The following is a 27,511-nucleotide window of genomic DNA, read 5'->3' as shown; positions in this document are numbered from 1 at the left end:
AATGTCATTTAATGAAGTCTTTTAACTTTTTGGTTGAGAAACACAGGTGCCGATGGGGACGTGGTCGGTCAATATGCGAACACAAAACCTTTTAGATCATTTTCGAAGAACGAACATTTTGATAGAAGCTTGTCATTCACAATCTCTTTTTGTTATTAGTAATTTTTTAAAAAATAATTAAATATAATTTTATTATTTATAAAAAAATACTTACGTTCATGATATTTTAGAAATAGTCAAGAATTTTTCTTAAAATAAGATTGTAAATAGTAAAAAAAAAAAAAAAAACGGAAAACCAAAAGAAATACATTGAAGCGCTTCTGCTTATATCTGCGTGCCTCCGCTTAATTCCGAGACCGTAAGAATACGGTCTCTCTCACGATAAGAATGCCGCTGATAGGAGGTGCGGCAGTCACCTTCGCCGCTCCGGCGCTCACGCTCCGCCGACGCCGTCCGATTCGGTGCGCCGTGACGGACGCCGCAACCGCGGAGGAGGCGGCGCTCCTCCGGCGGGCGGCGGAGGTGGCCGACCTCTCGGCGGGGCACACCTCGCCCCACCCTAACTTCGGGTGCGTGATCGCAAGGTGCGGAGACGTGGTCGGAGAGGGCTTTCTCTACGCGCAGGGTACCAAGTGCGCGGAGCTCCAGGCCGTCGAGAAGGCCGGCGGCCTTGCTCGCGGCGCCACCGCCTACCTCAACATGGAGCCCGGTGATTGCTACTCCGATCACACCGCCGTCTCCTCCCTTGTCCAGGTCCGCGCCACATTCCTTCCTCTGTTTCTCGTTAGGTCGTGAAAAGCTGAGTTTTTTATGGTGTCATATCATGTACTCATTCGCTGTTTGTTGACATGGTTGCGAGTTGTTTGTTAAAATATCTCAACGGGTTTGATGTTTTATCTGCCAATCTTGTATAAAAAAGGTGTCTTTGGGACTATCAGATATGTAGCTTCACAGTTTACTTCCATTCCTCCATTTCCCTTTTTCTCTTTATGGGGCGTTTTGGATTCCAGGTGACCAAGACTAGTGTGTTGCAGATGCCTTTGGTTCCTTCAATTGCTTTTTGTTTTTTAGTTGAATGGTCCATCCATCTAATGTTCCGTGTGCTTGGTATGCGCAGTTACATTTCACCATTATAGTCTTCGATAGAAGTTCCATTACTTTCTTTCACAGCTAGAAATATATATAGTCGAGGTCACAAGCTATGTCTTCGTAATATTTTGAGAATCACCCCGATGGACTTTGGAGTACTGTTGTTGATAATAGTCTACCTAGATAATATGGCACCAGCATATGATATTTGGTATACCACATACAGCCATGTATGCATCTTTACTTCTTTTTGCTTTGTTATTGCTGCTCGTGGGATGCGTATATACTTGAGACATCTTTGCTTCAAAAGTGGTGAAATGTCATGTGTCATTTCTCGCTGCCTGATTTAGGTTAAAGGTTCTAACTTGGCTTTCTTGAGTTTCATGTTAGTGTTAGTCATGGATTATATGTGGTAGATGTAGTTTTATTTCCAATGTGATGAAAAATATTGACATGATTTCCGTCCTCTGTGGTAGTTATGTTGTATATGATTAAAGCTAGAATGAAATTTATAGTTACATTACCGTAGAGTTCACAGTTGTCAGCTGCATTTATCAAGAATTGTCTGGGAATCGTATCAAGCTTGTTCCTCTATGAAGCTTGCTTCAGACTATAAGGACTTGACATGTCTAGGAGCTTTGTCACATGAACAAGAAAAAAACAAATGTTGGATTTGTATCTTCTTCTCTTCTTCTCCAAGTCTCCAACTAGAAATGTTACTTCCTTGGCTACCAGCTAGAACTTGAATGACAAATCACAGAGACCAACTGGTAAGTTGTTACAAAATTCTCTTATTTGACAACCTTGCTTATATTTATTAAAAGTTTTATTTGGTCAAACATTCATCTCAAAGATTTGCTTCCATGCAGTGAATTTTTTGACCATTGTTGTCTTCTTTAATACAGTTTCTTTTTTTATTTGTTGAATTTTGAGATTGTTTTTCATTTTGGAGTGTAAAGAACCCATTCATTCTACAATGTTTAACAAGTTCCTATTAATATCCAATCTTTAACAAGCCAAAAAATTCTAAATAAATTTTGACTTGCAAATGCATTCGTTAGTAAATGTAGATAGTGATTTAAGAAGTCTTTTTATTTGCTTAAACAATGGAAAGTAACTTTCTAATTTACTCAAATAGGCAGCACCTAAAATGAATTTGTTTATCATTTGATACCTTAATTAGTTAGGCAGGAATTTCAAGGGTTGTGATTGGCCTTAGACATCCACTCCAACATCTACGAGGGAAAGCGATACAATCACTAAGAAGTGAAAGTGTTCAAGTTGATGTTCTTGGGGAAGATTTGCAGAGCAAGACCTTTGAGGTAATGGTTTTCTTGTTAGGTCACAGGTTAGGTTACATTACTTTTGTTTCTTTCATTCTATGTCTGTTTCTCATTTTAATGCTAGTTGGTAAGAGAACATCGCACATGCATAAGTTTTGATACCTTTATTTTTATTCTCAAATGTTTATGTGACAAATTGTTCGTTAGAAATTCAACTATGTTCAATACTGATAATGCAATTTTTGCAGCACAGCTTTATATCTTGAATGGTGAAAGTGGTTAAAATAAATTTGTACCACTTAGCTTGAACTGACGTTCAATACTTAGAACCTGGATTGCATTTTAGTTAGTTACAAATTGGTCATTTCCTCAAGAAGTTTAAACTCGAAATGCTAAAGACTTCTTTGCATATTAACAGGCACAAAGCCAGAAAATTTGTAAATAATTTACTCTAATTACATGATGCGTATGTAATATTTCTGTAGTTTTCAGAAGCTATTAATCTATGTATATCAAACTTCTTCCTCTTAACATTTTGAAACTTCTATTATAGGATGCTTTGAAGTCCTGCCTTATGGTAAATGCTCCATTACTTTATAGAGCTGCCTTTCGTGTTCCATTTTCCGTTCTCAAGTATGCTATGACCTTGGACGGTGAGAAATAAGTTCTTTTCTGTTATGTACCTCTTTCTTTGTGTTTAAGTGCTAAGCGTGTTACATTTTTGTTGCCTATCAAATCTCTCAAACACTTGAACTTCCAACTTTCTAAGAGCTGCTTTTTGGATCCTTCGGTGATCATAATAATATTTAAAGGCTTGTTATATACAGGTAAAATTGCAACTATGAGTGGACATGCTTCCTGGATAAGTAGCAAGGTATCTAGAGGTCGCGTATTTGAGTTGCGTGGTAGAAGTGATGCCATCGTTGTAGGGGGGAATACTGTGCGTCGTGATGGTAAACATCTGCAAATACATTTCAAGTAAAAGAGCTGATAAAATTGCTCTTGTTTCTTGTATGAGGTGATATTACATCTTTTTTATGTTACCTCAGATCCACAGCTAACTGCCAGACATGGAGGAGGACATGTTCCTGTAAGGATTGTGATGTCACGAACTCTAAATCTTCCTGATGAAGCAAAGCTCTGGAACGTTACTGAAGCTTACACTATAGTTACTACACAAAGAGGTGCTCGCAGAGATTTGCAGAAAAAGCTTGCAAAAAAGGGTGTAGAAGTGGTGGAGTTTGATATTCTGAACTCTAGAGATGTTATGGAATATTGCTATGACCGTGGGTACCTCTCGGTACTATGGGAGTGCGGTGGGGCTCTTTCTGCACCTGCTATTTCATCTGGTGTCATACATAAGGTAGCTACTAAATTAAAATATTTAGTAGGAACTATGAATATTGGAACAATCAAAAGAGTTATGCTCGTGTCTTTAACTTTTTTTGAATCTTTAACTCCTCTTCTACTCATGCGTGGTTTAGAATGTGTATTAGATAATATTTCTAATCGATTTGAAGGTTTATGTATGAATATCATAAAAGACTAATTGTATCAGGAAAGAATGTTTAACCTTGAACAATCATAAGAGTTTTGCTCTTGTGTCTTTAACTTTTTTTGAATCTTTAACTCCTCTTCTACTCATGCATGGTTTAGAATGTGTATTAGATAATATTCCTAATCGATTTTAAGGTTTATGTATGAATATCATAAAAGACTAATTGTATCAGGATAGAATGTTTAACCTTAAACCTTTTTAATCAAATTATCTTTTCATTGCTTTCAACTGGTATCTTCTTTAGATTTCTTATTAAAGTAGATTAACTATTTTGTTTACTATATATATGCATATTTTTTAGCTCCTTGTTCTTAGCTGTTCTATGTGGCAGGTTTATGCATTTGTTGCACCAAAAATTATTGGGGGAGTAAATGCTCCATCCCCAGTTGGTGACTTAGGGATGGTTCAAATGTCACAAGCATTGAATTTAATTGATGTCTCTTATGAGCAAGTAAGTCCTTGGATATGTTATTTTTCTACTTTCGTGTTGCAATCTATGCTCATCTTAATTTTATCTGTTATTGGTGTACCATGTGACAGTTATAATTTTTCTGTAAATTGGAATAGCCAATTGTCCATGCTCTTGATGGCATAAAAAATTAGGATTGTTCATTAGTTTAAATATATTCTTTCTTGCCATTGGACTTTGTTGGTTGTCAAACCCGATTCAACTAGTCTTTCTCTGGGCCCGTGACTGGTTGTGGTTATACTCTGTAAATTCTCAGAAAGCATATAACGGTTATTCATTGACATTGCCACAACTAAGCAATGGAAAATTTTGACTAATATCTAATTTTCGTTTTACCTTTTTGACTCTTTTTATATTGTGCAATTTGGTTATACATGGTTTTACATTGACAAGTGCAACATAATCACCCTTCTAAAGAAAAGATTGGCTATCTGAAGCATCAAATGGATGGTTGTAGAGGAAAAAATGTCATTTTGAGTAACCCATCTTCTATGATGCCCGTCTCTTTGGAACTCAAGGAGATAGTTGTACGAGCTTATAGAACAGATCCTGTTCAAGTAAGGTTGTGACAATTTCAGAATCATGCTCTCGCTGTTCTAGGCAGATCTAAAATAACATCGAGGCTTGGGTAGACCAAAGGGACATTTGTTATAGTAAACCTGTATATTACTTTGTCCCTAGACCTTACTACCTGACATTTAAAACATTGTGCAATTGCTAAAGCCATGTGTTGCTTGAGGTCAGGGCGCTTAAGTATATATGTCACCATCAAAATGGTCTCATCCTTGAAAAGTTACTGGTCACTGACACTTATAACAGTCTCTAAAGGATGAACAAGAACACATAACAAATTACCACCTAGTAATGTTAGTTTAGATGATTGGAGTATGGTTACTGTTATTTATTTCAAGGCAGCAGACAACAAATGCCTGTCCAAATTGTTGAGCATAACATAGCATCACAAGAATAGGGAAAAAATAAGATAAAATGGCAGAAATAGTAATTGGCTAGATTAATGGAATGGCATTGTCCTTTTCATTTGCAGTCTGCTTTTTGATGCAAGTCAAATCCCTTAAAAATCGTTCAACACTGAAGACGTTCTTCAGATTTTTTTATTCTCAAACTATATTATATATTTGTTTGAAGTTTGAACTGTTGGACATGATAACCATTTGTTTGATTTTCCTATGTAGTTCACTTTTAATCTGTATCGTGTGCTTTTTCCTTGGAAGCTAGGTTGGACCAGACATGCTTATAAGTGGATTTCTTCAGCCCATTCCGGATCTTTCACCTGTAATCCCATCATCAGATGAAATTTCAGTCCTTGATCCAACAGTTTCTCCATTTGATACAAAAATTATATCCTTTTATAAGACATGGGATCCATATGGAGCATTCTCAAACTACTCCCCGCATCCTATACAAATGCCTGATGAAAATGGAAATAACTTGACATGGTCAACCATGGAACACTATTATCAGGTAAATTGTGATGGCCTACTGGTGACTTGATTCTATCATATCGTATTATTTCACATAGACTTACATGGTAACTTTCTGAAGTAGCTCCTTGTAGTAGTGTTAAATAATAAATCATTCAAGATGAGTATTAACATGGTCTGCAGGCACACAAGTTTGTGGGAGTTGATAATCCTCTCGCTAAAGATGCCTTTGAACAGATAAAGATGGCAAAAAGCCCAGAGGAAGCATCGCGGCTGGGAAGAAAATTGCAGAGACAACACCCTGAAGTGGTATGCTCTGTTCTATCTAGGGGTTTTGTTGCCTTATTCTAAATCTTTTATACCTTTTCTTTAGAACAAAAGTAGGATCTCTATGGTCTTTCACCAGTTATATATCCCTTGTGAACTTCTCGAAAGGTGCCTTGAAACAATTAAAAACTGCACTTCTCTTTTTTACGTTGTTGGCTTTTTAATCTACAATTGTGTACAATTGTACACGGCGAACGATTGTTGGTGAATATAAAAATAAATATAATTCATTGCTCCTCATTCTTCCTTTTTCCATTCTCATCTTCTCTTTTTTTTTAAATTACTTAATGAAATAGTTATTCCCTGTAGCCTGCTCATTTGACTCAGACAACAAAAGCGCATATTACGTTCGGTGTGAAAATTGAAAGCTAGACTTGAACTTTGGGCCAACTTCTTGGGGATGAGTTTCCACTATCCGGTTAGCTGATTTTTTGTGGATGAGCTAAGAAATTTCTTTACTGCTGGTTAAACTTCCATGGTTATGCCAAACCTACAACAATTAGGTCCTTTCTATCTAGAGCTGTTGGAATAAACATACGGATTGTATTCTGATAATGTTTGAAGTATATGCCTAAATCTTACTCTCATGCCCACCAGGTTCGTGCTGACTGGGACTCTGCCAAGATAGACATCATGTACGGGGCTCTCAAATGCAAATTCTCGACGTATCCGCATTTAGAAGCCATGCTTTGCTCAACTGCAGGCTCTGTTCTCGTGGAAGCATCACCCCATGATCTCTTCTGGGGCGGAGGCCGGGAGGGAGAGGGCCTAAATTACTTGGGCAGGCTACTGATGCAACTAAGAACAGAGATCTTGGAAGAAAGCTCAAAAACAAGTGTTGTTTCTTAAACAATCTGTTCTTGATGGTGTAAGTTATAGTGTGAATGTACTGTTTGATATAGTAATAAGTTTAGAGCTGTGTTACTTTTTTAAAGGATCATTTTAATGTAATAAATTTCTGGATAATAGTTTTTGTTTTTTATTGATAAAAAAATATTAATATTTTTTTGAATCGATAGAGATTTTGACAGTTCATCCGAAGGTTTCGAATTCGAATTTTATTTTTATTATTTATCTTTTAGATAAGGATGGTATTAATGCAGTGAAGGATATGTAATTCTCGATCATATAATAGAGATGATCATGCAATCAACGATCATATGATCAACCGATCCAATAGTTGCATTAGCCGAGCAGCAAAAGGGAAAGTGATACAGACCGGCATGTCTCCCTCACAAGTCAATGGGAGAGAGGGAGAGGGAGAGCGAGCGCTAACTCAGACAGAAAGCTTTCCATTGGTCTCCCTACAGCGGCGCTTTTATCACCTGCAGTATCTGAACCACCTCGGCCATGGAAGGCCTACTCGACGGTATCTGAGAGGTGCAAACCAACCCCAGCTTCAGCACCGGCAGCACCTCCTCCTCCGGGAACTCCCCCATGCTCGAGTCGACGCACTCCACCGCGTTGCCCTGTTCCACGAACGCCCTCACATGGTCGATCAGAATCACCACATCGTCCTCTCCGTACTCCACCGGCTTCTTCCCGGTCACCAGCTCCAGGATCAGCACCCCGAAGCCGTATATGTCGCACTTCTCGTTCACCCTCAGGCTCTGGCACGCCAGCTCCGGCGCCATGTAGCCCATCGCACTCTGGAATCTGCTGCTGATCATTTGCTTGTCGAGCTTCTGCAGCAGCCGCACCAGCCCGAAATCGGAGATCTTGGGCTCGCACTTCTCGTCCAGGAGTATGTTGGTCGGCTTCAGGTTGTAGTGGACGATGGGAGGGCGGAACGACTGGTGCAAGTGGGCGATGCCCTTCGCCGTCCCCAGCGCGATCTTGAAGCGATCCGCCCAGGAGAGAGGTGGTATGGCCTCAGGCCTCTCGTGAAGCCTGGCGTGCAAGCTCCCGTGGGGGGCGTGGTCTGAGATCAGTAGCTGCAGCTGAGGAGTCCAGTAGTAGCCCTTCAGCTGCACCAGATTCGGGTGCATCACCTTGCCCAGTATCCGAACCTCGCGATCGAAGTCGTCATGGTACTGAACTATGTTAGCCGTCAAGAGCTTCTTGACGGCGATCGTCCCTCCTCCTCCGATCGATGCTCGGTAGACCGTGCCGAAGACTCCCCTCCCTAGCTCGGTCGCCTTGGTCAGTAAGGCCTCGGCGCCACCAACCAGATCCTCCGATCTCAGACTGCTTCTGGGGCCAAACACCACCATCCTCCCCACGGCAGGTCCCGTCGATCTCGTCGAGCTCGAGCACATGCTCTCCAAGGCGTTCTCCAGGAGCCCAATCCTCCTCCGAGCCGAAATGTTGAGCAGAGTGACCACCACCACCCCGAGAACTATGACGAGAGCAGCCGAGATGGCGACGATCGACGACACGCTGAGGAACCTCCTGTGCCGCATCGACGCCGCCGGGTTCGCGACGGTGGGCACGTCGTTGTCGTTGTTGTTGCCGTTGATGTAAGCGTATGGGTCGAGCACCAACGGCTTGGGGACGTTCAACTTGCATGGCTCCGCCACCAGGGGAGTGCAGAGGCCGAGGTTGCCCTGCAGCGCGCTCTGGTCTAGGCTCTGGAATACGCCTCCCACCGGAAGCCGACCGACGAGCTGGTTGTGCGATATGTTTACGGCGAGGAGGTTGTCCAGGCGGCCGAGCTGCTGCGGTATCTCGCCGCTCAAGTTGTTGAACTCCAGCTTGAGGATTTCAAGCTTCTTTAGCTCGGCCATGGAGGCCGGAATCGATCCGTTTAAGCTGTTATGGGAAAAGCTCCTAAACAACATCAACGAATCCGATCAGAATCGTCTCTGTTTGGATGGGAAACATAGAGAAGCTCAGCGATTTTAGCTACTCACAGAAGATACAAGGACGAGCAGTTGCCGATCTCCTCGGGGATGGGGCCGGTCAGAGAGTTGCCGTCCAGTTGCAGAACAGACAGGCTACCGGACTCGCAAAGATCTCCGGGGATCGACCCATACAACGCGCTTCTGCGGAGATCCAACACCGACAGGTTCCGAAACAAGCCAAGCTCCGGCGGCAGCTGGGTACGGAAGTCGTTCCATGAGAGGTTCAAGTACCTAAGACCAAAGTACAGCGCCATCTCCGGCGGAATGGTGCCGGTGAGCTTATTATCCGATAGATCCAGTGACTGCAGCGTCTCCGATATCCACGTCGACCCTGCCGGCATTGTTCCGGTGAGCCCGTTCGATGACAAGTCGAGAACCTGTAGCCCCAGATCGAACAGCCCCTTCGGGATGCTGCCATCGAGGTCGTTCCCCTTCAGATGGAGCTCGGTGAGCTTCGTGCATCCTGCGATCGAGTCGGGGATGGCTCCGGTGAGCATGTTATTGGTTAGGCTCAGATAATTCAGATCTGTGAGGCCGCCGAGCGAAGACGGCAGGTTTCCGGTGAGCTTGTTGTCGGATAAGTCCAAGTGCTGGATGGCTGTCAAGTTGCCGATCCACGACGGAATGTCGCCGGATAGCCGGTTGTTCGACAAGCTGAGAGATGTCAGAGAATGGAGGTAACGCATGGAACTCGGAAGGGCTCCGACGAACGAGTTGTAGCTCAAATCCAAGCTGCTGAGATGCGGGCAGAGACCGACGCCGGCCGGGATGGGCCCCGAGAACCGATTGCCGTTCAGGTGGAGGCTCTTAAGGGTATGCAGGCGCGCGATCCCCTCAGGGACTCCTCCGGAGAAAGAATTAAGAGAGAGGTCCAGCACTCGCAGCCGGGAGAGGGACCAGAGGCCCGTGGCGAAGTCCGTCGCGCCGGAGAGCCGGTTGCCGGAGAGGTCGAGCTGGAGGAGGAAGGAGCAGCGGGACAATGCGGCAGGCAAGGGGCCCTCGAGGCGGTTGCTCGCGAGCGAAAGGAAGCGGAGGGTGCCGCATGTGGCATTGGAGAAGATGGAGCTGAGGAGGGGGCCGGAGAGGGCGTTGGAGGAGAGGTCAAGGGAGCGGATGGAGGGCAGGCGGGCGAGGTCGTCGGGTAAGCCACCGGAGAAAGCGTTGCGGCTGAGGTCGAGGGAGTGGAGGGCGGGGAGGAGGGAGAGGCCCGGCAGGATTGGCCCGGAGAGGTTGTTATTGGAGAGGGAGAGGGCGACGAGGGCGGGGAGGCGGTCGAGGCCACGGGGAAGAGGCCCAGAGAGGGAGAGCGAGTCAAGGGCGAGGCGGCTCACCCGGGACGTGGCCGGGTCGCACTCGACATGCGCCCAGCTGCATGGGGTGGAGTCGTCCTCGTTCCACGACGCCAGCGCCGCCGTCGGGTCCTCCAGCGCCGCCTTGAAGACGACGAGGCCCAGCACCTCGTCGTTCAGCGGCGCCGGCAGGTCCACGGCGCAGGCGACTACCGCTACAAGGATTTGGAGGAGGAGGAAGTCAGTGAATCTCATCACCATCATCATCTTTGCCGCAAGCAGCAGCAGCTGCAGCCGCTGCTGCTATGTATCTATGGACCAATCTACCTACCTGTGCGTTTCTTGGACTGACTTCGGCTGTCTTCTTCTGCCGGCTGGTTGGATTCAGGAACTGAGGCATCCGAGTGTTATGTTACAGCACACACTTGGAATTGATGGAAGGATAGCACCAAAATACAGGAAAGGCGACGAGGAAGAGGAGAGTCACGTTATCGGGGACTGTTGCGTCCATGTCCGCTAGCTTCTGTGAGCAAGGAAGGGCGCGACCCCTTCCCAAATTTTGCTTGCATAGCTGCGTCGCGACATGGCACTACAAATCATATACACCATGGGAGAATAAAAAGAAGATGCTCCAGACGTTGGTCGAAGAGGATGCTTTGAGCATCCATACACCACTGACATCTTGATGCTTGTTTACCCACGCAGCTCTCCCGGGGATGTCTGATTCGTATCAGATCAGATATAGCCGTCCATCGAGAAGGCCATGAGTGAGCCAAACAATCTGGAACTCATACAGATGAGTTATACATTTCATCTTGTAATGATGCCCGCGAATTGAGCTCTTCTACGAAGGATTGATGAGTTGTGTACGAGACATCTCAACCCTGTACATGAGACGAAGCAGATGTCACATCCACATATCTCTGCATCGGAAGAAATCAACCATATATGTGAGCTCAAAGCTGTAGCTTTCGAACTTGCGTGCCAAAATGTTTTGAAACCAGCAACTGGACAATCCAAAAGCACTTCTCAAAGCTGTAGCTTTCTGACTGCAGATCGAAGTGCGAGAAAATTAAGCTCTCGAGTGGTAGCTAGTCATCACACTGAACACCTAAACATCACTACTTGGTACTGCAGCCACTTGAAGAAAACTGAAGTGGTAGCCTGTTGAGTCTGCTGTCCATTTCATATTGCTCGAGATGCTGGAGAGAGAAAACCGAGCACCTAAATCTCAGTCCAGATATACCAGGGTTGAATCAGCTGTAATCGCTGCAAGAAGCCTGAAATGACAGCTTGCTGACTAGAGAGGGAAAATAGAACCGATAAATCTCTCAGGCCATGGTAGGATTCGATCAACTGCAGCCATTTCAAAGGTGCAACACGCGCTTTCCCTCGCTACCATTGCAACTCGAAGTGCTGCTGCTGCTTCACCTGCTCCTGCTACAGGAAACGACAATGGACAACTCCTGGGACGCCCTCCGCGTCGAGGGCGGCGACACATGAGGAGACGGGGCATGGGGTAGCGTGGAGGTCACATGCAAAAGTTGCTATTGGGCGTGGGAGAAAGCGATTGTGACCGGGGTTTCTTGCTGATGATTCTTGCAAGAATAGGCATCGGCCAAAGGGTACAGCAGCTTTTACGTTTCAATTTGGCGTGAGACCGACCAGATTCCTTCCTCTGTCTCTGCTCGTGTGTCGACGAGGACGATGTTCGTCTGTCTCTGTACGTCCTTTCTCTCTCTCTCTCTCTCTCTCTCTCTCAAGTCGAGGTTGACGAAACTCTCACTAAGCTTCGTGTTTAGTATCATATTAAAAGATGTTATGAAGATTTGAATTCAAAGGACTCTTATGCACATGAATTTGACCACCGGTCCGATCACAGCTCACGTAATTAAGTGCATATCCAACAATCTTACTCATTCCGTGTTCATTTAAGAGATTGATTGCGACTTCCTCCTGCCATGACTTGATCTCAGTCAGTCATATATGCTCATCAACTTTACGAGCATTGCTTTAATAACATAGAACCCTCAAATTTAGTAGTCTTTGCTTATGTATAGTTCTTTTGCACATCATACTTTAGCCACAGAATGTCTTGTTAGAGAATAATGATTTATGTATTATTTTGTATAGTTGATAAACATAACAATAATAATATATCTATATATATATATATATATATAAATAAAAGTCCAACATATAATGTTCCTACTGTTGTGGAATATGGGAAAATTCCATTATATGTAATTTCCATCTTAATAGAGAGTATTTTGTTGACTTGAAACCTAAGGACGACCATGCTTTGCTCGTCGCCGAACTTGAAATAGGTGACCTCAGGAACTGTCCCCTATACGATAGCTCCAGCGTATCCGAATCAGCCCGGCTCAGATCACGCAGCAGAACACAAAAATAAACATTTTATCGCACGATGCTCACATGGCTACCTCGGGTCGGACAGGGTTCAGCTTTTTGTTTCTCCGCTTCCGTTGGATGGGCTGGTGAGCTATTACAGCATTGCAAAATTAAAGCCAAGTGCTTTGAGATTCGTGAAACACCGAGTTAGATAGGACGTCGAGCCGACGGTGGGTCCCACGCGGGTAGAATGCGGTGGAGCGCGTGATGCGTTAATGAATGGTCCCATTTACCGTCCGTGTTTTATTTCCTCCGTTCGGCATAACGAGAATAGGAATCCAACGCCGCGCAAATTGGCGCCACCTCTCGCTATCCACGTGCCTCGCACGCCCATCCGTTCCCTTCTCACCCCTCACCGCATCGCACGACCCGCACCAATTCAATTCGGAGGAGAATATATTCGCCACCTCCCTCCCTCCCTCGCTGTCGATCCTATTTGGGGGCACGCGAGGAGAGACCCAAGGGAATTGGAACTATCGAGAGAGGCGGGGAGAGGCCGACGACGACATCGACATGATCTCTTCTTTCTCCAGGACCGGTGCCTCCGAAGGCGCGAGGAGGAGGGGCAAATGGAAGAAGGCCGACCCGCAGGCCGTGGCCACGGTCGCGGAGGATCGGATGGATGCCTCGGAGGAGGAGGCGATCGTGGAGGCCTTCCGAAAGGCCTTGTTCGATCGGAATCTGCTACCGCCTTGTCATGACGACTACCACACCATGTTGCGGTCGGTATCGATCGTCGATCTCGTACCGATTAGTTCATCTTTCTTCCACGGATCTCATTTTGTACATCGAGATATCGTTATCGTTGATTGATGATGGATTTAGATTATAACGCCAATCTTTCGTACGACGAGCAATCGAGTGTTATTGAATTGGAGTATCGGAATTACGTGGTGGAGGTGATCATGGAACGGAGATGGAATTTAATGAGTTGCAGAAGAAATTATTATGGAACATTAAGTTTTGGGATTATAATGATGGTCGTGAGATTTGAGAATCGTGTTACATGAGTAGGCGAAGTCGGGAAATGGAGAACTTGCATTACCGAACAGGGACATACAGGGCTTCCTATGTCATGTTGCCTTGCTACCTAGCTTGATGCCCTCTTTGCCTCGATTAGGTGGTTCTGCACAAGGCATTAGCTTTTCATTGTTAGCGTTTTCCTGGTAAGCTACGGCAATTGTCATGGTATAGAGCGACCATAAGTTGCCGATTTCTTTATGACAGATGAAACTACAATCTTTCAAGCTTTATTAGCGTTTAGAGGTGGAGAGATAAGACATTGCAAATATTATGCTAGAATAGATGGGTTCCACTCCTGAACCTGATCTCTGTTTTAAATATCTCCGTACTTGGAATTTAATCCATCTGCATATCTTCTGCAGTTATTACTCATGCCACACATTGAATCATCTTAGATATCTTTATGCTTGCAAAATTGCCATTGGATGCCTCTGCTTTCTGAGTTTAACTTCTGCATAAATTTGGAAGATTCTTCATTGTTGTGTAAATTGACCATGCCCATGAGCATATGCTTAATCCTTGCCTTGTATACAAAGGACACAATGTGATAAATCTATATATTGGGCCATTTGCACCAGAATTCTATTAGACTGTACAAGCCAATGAATGTTAACGAGCTAAGTTGTAGATGTTCATAAACCCAACTTAGTTGTTCGTCATCACTCTTTCGTAAAGTTTCTTATTTAGAAAATGTTTAAACTTGTATCAAACTCTTTATCAGTCTTCTTGTGACAAATGCTAACAATTTCCTCTGCAAAATTAGCTCACATTATTATGATTAGATAGCATGTACAGTTTCTGTTTTAAGGATGATGCTTCTTAACTGCATGTCTTTCCTAATCCTGAATATGTTAGTTTCTTTGAATGAATGGTGTGTGATTAAAGAGGAATGTCATGTTGAAAAATGGTTTTCCAAGTTGTCATCACTGGATCCACTTCTAAATATAATTTTCTTTTTGCAACAATCTTCTACATTATCCAGATTTATGAAGACATAAGTCGTACACCTTTCCACTATTATCAATTCATGCTTAGGAGGAATGCTCTTGCCCCCCTCTTAAATTCAAATGTCTTGCCCTCTTATATCATCTGATTGAATCCAATCTTTCTTTTGAATGGTCAGCTTATAAACATAACTTTCTCCTTGAGCTCATTTCCTTTGCATGCACTCCGTTTATGGGGCATAACTGTATGTGTATTTCATATATACGTCTATAAATGTGTAAATTATGTCTATCTATGATATTCCTGTCTGCAAAACACATATTTCCATGCCTATCCTTCCAAACTCTGGTACTTGTACCTCTGTTGTATGTCTATGCAAGAATCATAGACAAACTAGTGGAAACACTGACTCTGGATCCTTCCTAGTGGAGGTTCTAGTAAATGATGTACACAGTGTATGAGGCTACTGCCAAAGTGGGATCTGGGAGTACCAATGTATGTAGTGTTACCTCTAACTACAGAGAAATTGTTTCCATGACTTAAACTCTAGCCTCCCAGATCGCAACCTTATGTTTTACCAACTAGTTGAAGTTCTAATCTGTCTCCAAAAATTCGGCAGATATGCCTTATGCGTTGGAGCCCATAAATAAAGGAATCCTCATAGAAAGCTCACATATTCTCTTTCCTTGCATCATGCTGATAGATTAGTAACAAAGATTTGGCTCACACTTAGGAGCTTCATTAAGCCTATTCACCAATTCATGGAGAAGATGTGTGCTTTTGGGAATTATATTCTTATGCCTTGTGCTACCAAGATCTTTCATTGAGCACTTAGGAAATTGCTTTAGAAGATGATTGATAGAGGAAGGGATGGAAGTTGGTACTGTATATGTATAATCATGTGAATCTTGTAATTTCTTATACCTATTAGGTACACATTCCAATTAGTCTGGATCATCCCAAGGATGCTTAGATCAAATGAGATATTTAGTAATATTTGCCCTGATACCTATTCCCTGATCAAACTATTCTTGGAATTGATCTAATTGAAATGCATTGAGAACATCTCATAGTTTAAAACTTTAACCTGATTCATACTTTTCGTAATCTATTTCAGATTGATTTTTCACTCCTCCCCTCCCCCTTTCCCTCTTCAATCTCAAACATGCTAGACACTTTTATTTAAATTCTGGCTTCTGCAGATTTTTGAAGGCACGTGGGCTCAATATTGAGAAAGCGACCCGAATGTGGTCGGAGATGCTCCAGTGGAGGAAGGACTTCGGTGCTGATACTATCCTGCAAGTAAGAATAACTGGATCATAGCTTTTATATTCTACGTTTATGTGTATGATAGTCAGATGTACAAAGTGTCTTGATATAAACTTTTACATAGTTCGGTTCCAAACACAGTTCTGTTATCCTGAAATTTTAATTTGATCGAACACCTATTAAAGTAGTATCCACACAAGTGTTACACATTCTGGTTCTCAAAACAGACCTGCAACTTGCAAACCTATTACACACAACAGAGTACTTCCACCAGATAAAAGGATCTTAAGCCAAAAATATATGCAGAAGAGTACTAATTCTTTAGCTTAAAATAACAAATAGCGAGTCCAAATTTCATAATGCATAGTAATGATATTTAAGAAATGAATATTATAGAATCAGGAGTTCATGCTTTGTTTTTATTATTCTATATTTCTTTCTTTCCTGTTATTGAAGAACCAGTTTAGTAGCAATACAGAATTTAAGCCTGTATCATGTCAAAGGGCTTTACTTCTAAGCTATCACTTGTTGTGGTTTTGATTGCCTAACAGATTAATGCTATTTAGGACTTTGTGTATGATGAACTAGAAAAAGTTCTTCAGTATTATCCACATGGTTTTCATGGTGTGGACAAAGACGGAAGACCTATTTATATAGAAAGACTTGGGAAAGTCGACCCCAACAAACTTCTTAGTGTTACTACAGTTGAAAGATTTGTGAGGTACCATGTTCAGGGGATAGAGAAGGTACTTACTGAGAAATACCCAGCATGCTCTGTTGCAGCCAAAAGACATGTTGATACTATGACAACAGTTTTAGATGCACAAGGAGTGGTATGTGGCTACTGTTTTACCTGACAATTTGAACGAGTTTACATGATATACGTGACTGCTTTTTCCTGTCCAACTTGATTATTCAGAACTGGATGAGTGTTGGCAAATTAGCTCGTGATGTTGTTCTTCGAATCCAGAAAGTTGATAGTGATAATTACCCTGAGGTGATATATGTCGTACTGTATAAACAACATCGAATTTGATACAAGACAATCAATCTACTTCCTATAATCTATCTCATTTTTGCAGATATTGCATAAGCTGTTTATTGTAAATGCTGGAAGTGGTTGCAGATTACTTTGGAACACTATAAAAGGCATAATTGATCCAAGGACATCAGCTAAGATAGTGGTAGATTTTTTTTTAATGTATCCTTGTTGCCCACCATTTTATGCAGTAAATTTAGTCTTTCACCATATTTTGCAGGTATTAGGAGATACATATCAGAATACTTTACTTGAATCAATTGAGATGAGGTTTACATTCTTCTCTGTGTAAATTTAGTCATATCTGCTAAATGCTCTGTGGTTTTGGGTTCTGGACTTGGGATCCATTTCATCTTCTCTTTTTGTAATGACAGTTAATGAAATTCATTTCGTTTTCTCCTTTTGTTGATGACAGTCAACTTCCTGCTTTTCTTGGTGGCTCTTGCACTTGTTCTAATGAGGGAGGATGTCTTACATCCAATAAAGGACCATGGAGTGACCCCCAGATAATAAGTGTGAGAACAATTTAAATTCTTAAATATGTCTTGCAAGTTAGAAGAAGATAGTTCTTCTTGTGCCCTTAGTCTCTACCTAAAACCAACAGTGTGCTATTTCTTTTACCTGTCTTCCAGTCAGTTCACTCTGAAAGGACAAGCTCAAAGGTTGGAGGGAATTTATTGGGTGAAAAGAAATTGAATCGCCAGGTTAAGTTTCATTTTCTTCAGGTGGTAGATGGTTTCAGTAGTCTATGTAAGACAACTATCATAGTAATGAAGTGTATCACCTTATTTGCAGGTTGCAATGTTCAAAAAAGGTACCACTCAGGTGAAGTCAGATACCAAAGATGCAGTATCTCCTATTCAACCAATTCCACAGCCTGACATGCCGACAACTCCAGCATATGAAAATGTCAGTTTTCTTGTATCTACTTGTCTTCTTGGCTTGGGATTCCTTCTGTGTATCCCTGTGAGTGCGTTGTTTGTTTGTTTCTGAAACATGGTTTGAGTGATTGTGCATGCGTTTTCTGAACATAACTTGAGGATGTGCATGATGATGAAAATGAACACTTGTGTCATATGCACTCATGTTACTTTTTTTTTATCCACTCATGCACACAAGATGTATTTGTTTGCATGTGTTATCAGTGGGTATGCTTGTTTCTTTGATTGCTTCTGTCTACTTCATTTACGCTCCTGCCCAACTTTTATTTCCATTGTTCCTCTATTGTTATGGTACATTTGGCAGCCTATAATATAATTTCATCATTTTACAATAATCAAAGATGATGCTCCATGCTTATAATCAAGAATGTCTCACATTAGGATATTCTTTTGCTGATGTTGTTTTGCTTTCCCATTGTACATTGTTTTTTTGAGTCATAAACTAGGTTAAACTTAATAATGTATTTATCCATTTTGTAATCATTAATACCTAATCCCATAGAGTAATGATTCATTTCGGTTTCACATGAGAATGAAGATTACAGTTAAATTTCTTTTGTTTTTATTAAGTAGATGAAATAAAGATAACAAGAAAAACCTTAGTAAGAAGATTGGAAATAAAAGAAATGCAGATAATTTTAAAAAAATTCAGTCCAAAAAAGAGAAAAAGTGAAGAACAACAAGCTGATAAAGGAACATTAATCCTAAAGTCTAAAAGGGTTAAGACTTCCTCTCCACTTTATGTAGAATCTCAATGAGGCACTACTAAAGCATTTCCTTCATCTTTGCCATGTTAATTGCACCCAACCAGTTCATAGCAATCAACAAAACCTATTATGACCAAATTCCACGGTGCACATACTTCACTGTAAGTATGTGAAATATATCTTCAAGTCGTGTTTCCAAGTCCTTTTAAGTGTAAACTGGAACTTGATGGACATCATAATTCATGTATTTGCATAACACCAAACTTTATCTAGAGTTTCCAATGCAATGGTATTAAGCATGAGCCATGATCATGCAGAGCCATGCACCAAGGAAATCTGTAATGAACTTCTCTTGTGAAACAGGACATACTACTTGGTACTTCATACTTTATAATTTATAGTACTTGTTTTACGGGTATATGACATATGATTATGAATGCAAAAGCTACACTGATATTAACTATTGAGTTGTGTGCATTTCTGTCAGAGTACTCAAATCACGACAGATGAAAACATGCCTTCAAACAGCCCAACTAGTCAAACCAAACTTTGTGATCAACTTGGAGGTACTTCATTTCATCAATATGCATTTCTATTTTTATTTTTCAAAGATTTGTAGAACTTAATTTTCCATGGTTGCAATGGACTGTCACAAGGGTGTTTAATGCTGCATCATAGTCACAGTTTTCTGCATGCCTTTTTAACTTATATATTCATTTTTTATTATTGAATTGTAAAATGTTAGAACATTTTGTAGATATAAGTCACTTCAATGTTAAGATACTGTGATGGAACCAAATGGGCATGTGGAATAGATGTTTACAAGTGCCAAGTTCAATATGCAGACATGCACATATCATATGAATGTACAGAATTTCCATATGTATCACACCAATGCTTTGCTGGGATGTTCATACATGGAACAATTATGAAAACCTTATGATCAGTGTAAACCGATGTCTGCATATTTTTGTAGATTCTAAGCATGCGTCATTTGCTTTTTCAATAATGGAGACCCATACGCTTATACGTCAACTAAGGTTTTCATTAATTTGGAATATTAATTGGTATCAGGAAGGTAACATTTTAGAAGAATAGTAAGTGAAGATTCAATTGTTCATATATTTTTGTTTACCTTGCTCTTAAAAAGTCTTGTCATAGTTATTCCAAATAATTGTTGAATGTTGAAACCAAGATTTTAGTTAGTGGTCTGATATTGCTTCAAACAATCTAGCAGATCAGTATCATACAAAATTACCAAACAATATACAAACCTATGTACCATCAGGCATCACCGGAAAGAAAATAAAGGTTGATTGTATCAATAACTTAGCATGATATTTTTTTAATCTTTAATTGTTTGAGAAGAACTTTGATGTAAGGAAAGAGATGCAAGTTTATATTGTCTTGTGAATAGAATCTAACAACCAGCATGATGCTTGTTGCAAGCAAGACCCCTGAAGTTCAGTAAAGAAAAGGTACACTTTGGGAAGTTCCTCGCCATGTTTGATTGTGATAGATACCAAGTTCAAAATTTGAGAAAATAATCGTGCTTCTGAATAACAATGCACCGGATATAGAAATATACCCATGGGCCTTACCGAAAAACAGCTGAGAAAATTTTGTTGCTTCTGAGTAACAGTACAGTGGACATTGAGATATACCCATAGGCATTTCTGGAGAACAGCATGGTGGATAGAGTAAGTTACATAATTTTCTTTTTCTTATAAAATTAAGATGTGACTGACCATTGAATGAAAAATAGTTTTGGCCATATACTGATGTCAAAGATAAATCAGTTTCTGTTCAAGTGCAACTCTCTCTTTTCAAAGTTTCTTTCTAAAAAATTAAACGAGTGTGAACTTTATTACCTTGTCTACTCTGCTGTACTGCTTTTGAGTTACTCTTTTTATTCATTTTATAATTTTGGACAATTACAGTGCTTTTATTAGCTCATATATGATTATAATCAACTAATTAAAACAAATTAAGGGCCCTTGGATCAAAATTACTAGCAAAAGATGGGCTTTTGTTACATGGGGCTGAGAGTGACGTTTCAGAGAATACTAAGTCTGCCAAAATGCCATTGTAGTTTAAAAAACCTTCATGTTTGGTCAACTAGTGGTTCCAATTCAATTAACAGCTCAGATGGATATCATGAAAATATTAGGCACTTCTTAATTAAATGTGACAAGGCAATGATCTGCAATTTGATTACCTTTAATACAACAACTAGCATTACTAAATCTCAATCTTTAAAATGATTAACTACTAAACATGTCAGGGACAAAAAAAACATTCAAGCATGTGAAAGTGTTTTCCTTGTATCATTTCTTTTCCATCTATTGTTTCAAATATTAACCTTACAAATTACTTAAAATTTTTCCCAGCATCTGTCAGTCCTTGATCTGCATATATTGTTACAGATAAATATCTGGTTATACAAAGAACATTGCAAGTCTCTCAACTTTACATTGTTTAGAATCTAGCATCAAATGCCTATGATATAGATTTGTTTGGTAGCACGCATGACTAGTGAGCCTTGAGCATTTTTTCTAGGAATTAATCACAGTTTGCTGAGTGTTTGGTTTTCCTATGCAGGTGGTCTGGTTGATGATTCCACCCGAGGGAACTCATTATCCAAGTTGCTTATGCTAGTGATAGGTGCTGTCGGAAAGTTCATCACGAAAGTGCTAGCTGTTTTATATTTATTTTTTGGACTGAAAAATGATGCCATCGATCTGGTTAAAGTGAAGTCTTCAGATCATCATGGACTTGATCCGACAAATGCAAATTCCATGAACCACCTCGCCAGACATGATGTCACAGAGGTACCTGTCCTACCATGCTTGGAGAGGCTGCAGAGGTTAGAAGAACTGGTAACTGAGTTAAACGAGAAACCTGAGAGGGTTCCTCAAGAAAAAGACAACATCATTCTAGATTCACTAAATCACATTCAGCCTATAGAGCATGACCTACAGAAGACAAATAATGTTAGTGCTTTTCTTAACCCTTTCGCTTTTCCAAGGATTTTAAGCATAACAAGTTTTAACTTCACATCCTTGAAATCATATTTTTGAAAAAAAAAAATTGGCTTATATATCAGCTGCCGGTTCATGTAGGTTGTGCAAGTGACCTCACAAAAGCAAGTTGAAATGAAAGATTCGTTGCAGAATTTGAGAGGGGCTGCCTAACAAGCAGGTTTCTAATCTTTATAGGCTAAATTACAGCAAGAATGATGGGTGACTAATAATATATCAAATTCTTTTGCTTCTTGACATGCAGAAATAACAGTCCGCTGAGTTATATTGTTCAGTATCTAGCTAACACATTCATCTTCTTAAATGGACAATCTCAAGTTACTCCATTTCAGCAATGATGGCTCCTTGCGACCTCAGTTTTTATATGACCAAATTGCAACTACAACCTCCTCTGCCCAAAAAGAGAAACACCTGTATCATGTACTTTGAGCACTAGGCTACCAACCTAAAAAATAGTTCGAATGCCATGGCTTCTTCTTGTTGTTATTGTCATGGCTTCCTGTTGTTGGTGTTGGTGTTGGTGTACTTGGCTGACCGATTCTATGTTCACGACAATTTATTGATCTATTGCACTGCAAGTCGTGTTTGGTTTAAGGACTGGAAAATTATTGCTGGATGATCTTCAGAAGATTTGTTCTGACCATTGCTATACTTGTGCAGATTGTTAAGCTCGAGTTATTCTCTATTTTGAATATTGGATTCTAAATTTCTGTGTCATCTGAAGTGTTTAACGCTCTTCCCAGAAGAGTTTAAAGTTTAGGTGGTTAGCAAAACAATCTTCAGCTATCCATGGCATCAGATTATGTCATTTACTGTTGAACATGTATTACCTGTAACTTATATAACAGTGTGTGGATTGGTAGAAATGAATGAAAAAGAATGATGATATGTGAACTCTAATGTAAAAGTGATTCAATGCTCAAGCTAAACAGTCTTTGTCAATATTTCACTCTGCTTAAATTGATTTGCGACTTCTGTTATGGTTACATCTCGATGCCAGTAGTCGTTAGCTGACAATGTCTCCTTGATCTTGTTCCTTGTTCCAGCATAGGGAGAATGGAACAGTTCTCAATCTTTCCTACTGATGCCGGTAATTTAAATTTAAAATGGTGATGGTTGTACACAAATTCTTCTGCTTTAGATTCTTCTTCATGTTCATTGATTGCACTAGGAATACCAATTATTGAACTCTTTTCTCACCAATTGTTTTAGATTTTTTGGCATTGGAGTTTTGATTTGAATGGTATACACACTTGGAGAATTCTCAAGTTAACACCATCACTAGCCCTGGTTTAGTTTGAACCGATTGAATCTTAAAAACCCAAATCGAATTGACAATTCCGTATCTAAATTAACTAAAGAAAAAAAAAGACATAAATGAAACTCATGATATAATTATTTGAAAGTCAAATTTTAGTGACTTTGGTTTGAATCTTTAGTGAATTTTTTTTTTTATTTTTAACTATTTTCATAGTTAAATTTTTATATTAAAATTAGCAAAGACCAACCCACGTTTAGCAGCAATTATGACTTAAAACAATAAATCTAATATGTAATGAACAATATAAATTTATATATGTTGGGATTAATAATTAGAATTCAATTAAATTACTTATACCGCAAAAAAGATGCCAATTCATAGTGCTCACCTATTGTTATTATTATTATTATTATTATTATTATTATTATTATTATTATTATTATGCTTTTAGAATGAGGCTTAAGCTAATTCTAATTATCAAAATGGAATATGTCGAAACGACCATTGGCTCATACGACACGTAAACCGATATGTCTCGCCCGATATGTAACAAGACGATTGGTCAACAAGCACAGCGCTGCCCCTCTCCCTAAGACACGCGTTTTGCACGTGCCTTTCACAAACCATTCCTCCGACGACGCCATTGATGGCAGTGCTCCGCCATTCCGCCGCCTTTCCGTTTCTCCTCCTCCTCGCCCTCCTCATCTGCATCCCTGCGCTAGTCTCTGGCGTCTGGCTAAACGATGACGGCGGAGGCGTAGAAGAAGAAGGGGAGCAGTTTTCAGAGGAGCTCTTCTTGAAGCCCTTGCCCGATCGGAAAGTCCTCGCCCACTTCCATTTCCAGAGCACCGCCCCTCCCTCTGCCGCCAATGGTCGCCATCACCATCTCTTCCCCAAGGCCATCGCGCAGCTGGTACTCCTCTGACGATCCCTCCCTTCGTGATCCAAGATTGGAGTTCCAGTAAAGATTTGGTTTGGAGCTATTCATCCAATTGTTTGCATTTCTGATCCATTAATGCGGTTAAAACTGTCATCATCCTAATTTTAGGTGCATGATTCAGGCTAAAACTTCGAGGGGAATTTGAGTAGTACAACACACCTTCCATCTTAAATCTGTTCAAATAGATGGTAAAAGAACCGATTTGTACGCATTGTCAAACCTATTTGCTTAAGTGCCTAAAGGAGGGTGTTCATGGGAAATTTCTGATCTCTGCCCTCTATTATGGTTTTGTTTTCAAATGCCTTTTTTTTTTTTCCTGTTGTACATCGGACAATGTTATGCTGTACTTGAACAAATACGAAGGAGAACATTTATATAACGAGAGAGGAAGAGAGAATGAGAATGCAAAATAGCTGAAAGCATTAGTAATAATAATTCTCCCACATATTGACATAGCAAGAAATGATGCCTACTCAAGGACAAGGCATAGTGTCTAGCTATACTGTTATGCACTTTCTTCCAAAACAATGTAGTCATGATACAAGGAGGGGTTTCAGGAAGGATTTGTTTTTGACATTCAAGGCTAAAATTTAGAAAGTAGTGATGAGGGAAAGAGTGGATTTAATTGTCAAGGTTTTTGGATCTATATGATGTATTTGCTGCATCAGCAACAGCTTTGTGGTGGGTTTTCAGGTTGTTTTGTGAGAAAATTTATGGTTAGACAGCTAGGTATGCCTTTTAATGTTCCAGGATGGCTATAATGAGATTGGGTTGGACGCCACTCCTAGCTGGAAAACATTGGCTTGTTCAAGAGTGGCCAAGTAGATTTATATGACAGGATAAGGTAAGGCAACAGCCAGGTTCTTGTGAGAATTCAGAGGTATTTTAAGATCTCTGGCATAGTATAAAAGGTTTTGGTGAGATTCCATATTTCTCCCATCAAGAAGCAGCAGCTAATGAGAATTAAAATTAAGAACAATGGATACAAAAGAAGATTTAAAAAAATTGTCACAATTCATTGCAACTATCTTTTACATCAAAATAGGAAGATGTCATGTAGATTTTCTAGAACTTCATTGGAATTACTTATTAACTTGTCTAACTTAATTCTACTTCCAAAAAAAAGAGACTGAATATTTCCCTGAAGTAGCCCCAAAAGAATGATGAGGATGTTTATCTGAAAGTAGCAGAAAAGTACAATAACTTGTTCTGCATCACAAATTTTATCACTGATAAGAGTGACTCAAGTTGTTTTGTGTCAGTTCAGGTTTTGCAGTAAACTGATTATTAGCTTTTGGTTGGTCTTGTTTATCATAATATAGATTCTCTTAGAAGCTACTGGTTACATAAACTCACATGGCAAGGAATTGTGGTACAAAACTTTTTTGCTTTATACTAACCAAGCAATCTAAATGTCTTTTTATTATCATGGTTTAATTGATTCACCTGTTCTATGCTGACAAATCAATCTTTAATGTGATTCTGTAATTTTCTTTAACAAGTTTCTTTTCTACTTGGCTATGATGCCTGTAGCCCTGTCATATTTACTGGAAATTGCTTTTGCAAGTAATGGGAGCAAATAAAGGTCAACAAGATGTTGCAGATATTTCTTAAATCTGTATTGATCACCTCCTTGAATCTAGTTTAAGCATATTCATTTCTTCTTGTGGACCAAATTTCGATTTAAAGTGAAATTTTTCTTCAGACTGTTATACACGAAGATCATATGTAGAGCTGTATATGTTATATCGATAAACATTTTTTTGTTATATTGCACCAAAAAGGTCTTTGACACTTGTTCTTTTCATGTTTGCTCATGTAATTTTAAATATTTTTTGTTGATTATATATTATATGTCTCAAGTTTATTATAGCGCTAACTGTCATGTCCACTGCAGTTAAATATTTTCTTTTTCTAATGTAATATAGTTGAACATAGATCCAAAAGTTTGTGGTTTTGTTCACCTTCTCTCTTGCTAAGATTTAACTGATGGTCTAATGTCTTTAGAGATAGAGATAGAGGAACAATTATGGTGAAAGACTTGCATCAAGGTGCCAGAAACTTTTAAGTTTAGATGTGTTGGTTCTTTCTCTAACTATATTGTTATATATCATGATACTTGAACCAGGTCCAGAAATTCCAAATTAAGGAACTGGAATTGTCCTTCACACAAGGACGCTGGAACTATGAGAGCTGGGGTGGATCTGATCCAATATCTAGCACCAATGCCAAACCCCCTGGGGTTGAGTTGTGGGCTCTCTTTGATCTTCCTGTTATGGAAATTGATGCCACTTGGAAGGATCTTACACATGCCCTCTCAGGCCTATTTTGTGCTTCGATCAACTTTCTCGAGTCCTCTACTTCCTACTTTGCTCCAAGTTGGGCATTTCGGTCAAATGTCAGCAACTTGAGATATGGTGCACTGCCCCGTGAGGCAGTTTGTACGGAAAATCTCACTCCCTGGTTAAAGCTTCTTCCTTGTCGTGACAAGGCTGGGCTAGCTTCCTTACTGGACAGGCCTTCTATATATAAAGGATATTATCATTCTCAAAGATTGCAGTTAACCTCAACTAAATCAACTGGTATAGTTCTCAAACAGACACTTACTGTTGTGCTCAAACCTGATGTTCAAAGGAATTCTGCACATTCTTCATTGGATAAATCCATTCAGCCTAGTTGGTCTGTTAGTTCAATGTTCAAGAAGAATGTTACTGGACTTTGTGTTCCTGCTAAAACTAGCAGAATTTTCTTTGAACTTGAGACAAATATGGTTGTTGAACTTGAGAAGCTGGGATATGGAGATTCTTGGAGTAACTCAATATTTGATTTGTCTCCAAATCCGGTTAGGGTGTTTAAAGAGTCGAATCCTTTGCCAGGTCGAAGTAATTCCATTATTTATGAATTCATTAACTACAGTGAGCATGAGCCTTTGGATTTGGGTATGAAGTGGAAGCTTCCTTTTATATGGTCTTGCTCTCAAGCACCATTTCATGTAAGCAGGTTTCTCATGGGAAGTGGAAATGAAAGAGGCTCTATAGCTATATCATTGCAATCTACCGAGTCAAACAAAGAGTTCCTTGCCAAATCACATGGGTGCAATGTGCAGGTTCTTATTTTTCAGGTTGTTCCCTGGTATGTAAAGGTTTATTATCATACACTACAAGTATTCATAGATGGAAAGCCTCAGAGTGTCTCAGATGTGATTGAGAAGATTCAAGTCAGCCCCTCAGAAGACAAACTGTTTCCTGGAACATTGGAACTGATGCTTAGGTATCCTTGCAGTGTGCAATCAGTTGCATTGACTTTAGATTTTGACAAGGTCTGTTTCAGTTTGACTTTTAGTTTTTCCATGGTGTCCCTTTTGTGTACAAAAGAAATAGTTTGTTTATTGGTAACTTTGGCATGATTTACATCATAACCTTCCTTTGAATGTTAAATAACACTTCAGCAAAATCTTTAATGCAAAATTTTATGATTTTTTAATTTATTCATGATTCTTGTACAGGGGTTCTTACACATTGATGAATATCCACCGGATGCTAACCAAGGCTTCGATATTCCATCAGCTCTAGTTACCTTTCCCAACTTCCATTCAAGCAGAAGCTATGTTGAAGATAACTTCTCGATAAATTC

General features: G+C 40.2%; 4 protein-coding genes across 5 annotated transcripts in view; 3 read left to right on the top strand and 1 right to left on the bottom strand.

Moving 5' to 3' along the window:
• Window positions 1-344: 344 nt before the first annotated feature.
• Window positions 345-7,180, top strand: LOC135675895 (riboflavin biosynthesis protein PYRR, chloroplastic-like). The gene is made up of 9 exons (XM_065186526.1): window positions 345-753; window positions 2,277-2,411; window positions 2,926-3,025; window positions 3,200-3,325; window positions 3,422-3,735; window positions 4,262-4,381; window positions 5,636-5,881; window positions 6,025-6,150; window positions 6,766-7,180. The coding sequence occupies exons 1-9, from the start codon at window positions 388-390 to the stop codon at window positions 7,015-7,017; spliced, it is 1,785 nt and encodes a 594-aa protein (XP_065042598.1). The 5' UTR covers window positions 345-387; the 3' UTR covers window positions 7,018-7,180.
• Window positions 7,181-7,327: 147 nt separating this feature from the next.
• Window positions 7,328-11,433, bottom strand: LOC103987133 (probably inactive leucine-rich repeat receptor-like protein kinase At3g28040). Its single transcript, XM_009405341.3, has 2 exons — window positions 9,021-11,433; window positions 7,328-8,937 (listed from the first exon to the last, which is right to left on the bottom strand). The coding sequence occupies exons 1-2, from the start codon at window positions 10,565-10,567 to the stop codon at window positions 7,473-7,475; spliced, it is 3,012 nt and encodes a 1,003-aa protein (XP_009403616.2). The 5' UTR covers window positions 10,568-11,433; the 3' UTR covers window positions 7,328-7,472.
• Window positions 11,434-13,077: 1,644 nt separating this feature from the next.
• LOC135677665 (phosphatidylinositol/phosphatidylcholine transfer protein SFH9-like) lies at window positions 13,078-22,255 on the top strand. Its single transcript, XM_065190035.1, has 13 exons — window positions 13,078-13,434; window positions 15,883-15,982; window positions 16,516-16,782; window positions 16,869-16,946; window positions 17,032-17,133; window positions 17,209-17,258; window positions 17,404-17,503; window positions 17,621-17,692; window positions 17,784-17,897; window positions 19,124-19,202; window positions 21,238-21,629; window positions 21,759-21,837; window positions 21,922-22,255. Exons 1-12 carry the CDS (start codon window positions 13,226-13,228, stop codon window positions 21,828-21,830), a joined length of 1,635 nt encoding a protein of 544 aa, XP_065046107.1. The 5' UTR covers window positions 13,078-13,225; the 3' UTR covers window positions 21,831-21,837; window positions 21,922-22,255.
• A 1,271-nt stretch (window positions 22,256-23,526) lies between these two features.
• Window positions 23,527-27,511, top strand: part of LOC135675894 (uncharacterized) — a 5,222-nt gene continuing 1,237 nt past the window's right edge. For both annotated transcript variants that reach the window (XM_065186525.1, XM_065186524.1), the window contains exons 1-3: window positions 23,527-23,851; window positions 26,007-27,197; window positions 27,384-27,511. The exon at window positions 27,384-27,511 is cut by the window's right edge and continues 22 nt beyond it. In XM_065186525.1, coding sequence (XP_065042597.1) covers window positions 23,585-23,851; window positions 26,007-27,197; window positions 27,384-27,511 — 1,586 coding nt within the window. In that variant the 5' untranslated portion in view covers window positions 23,527-23,584. The remainder of the gene's footprint in view (window positions 23,852-26,006; window positions 27,198-27,383) is intronic.

This window comes from Musa acuminata, chromosome BXJ1-6 (assembly GCF_036884655.1).
Source record: "Musa acuminata AAA Group cultivar baxijiao chromosome BXJ1-6, Cavendish_Baxijiao_AAA, whole genome shotgun sequence".
Lineage (NCBI taxonomy): Eukaryota > Viridiplantae > Streptophyta > Magnoliopsida > Zingiberales > Musaceae > Musa > Musa acuminata.
This window is presented reverse-complemented; position numbering and strand designations above follow the sequence as displayed.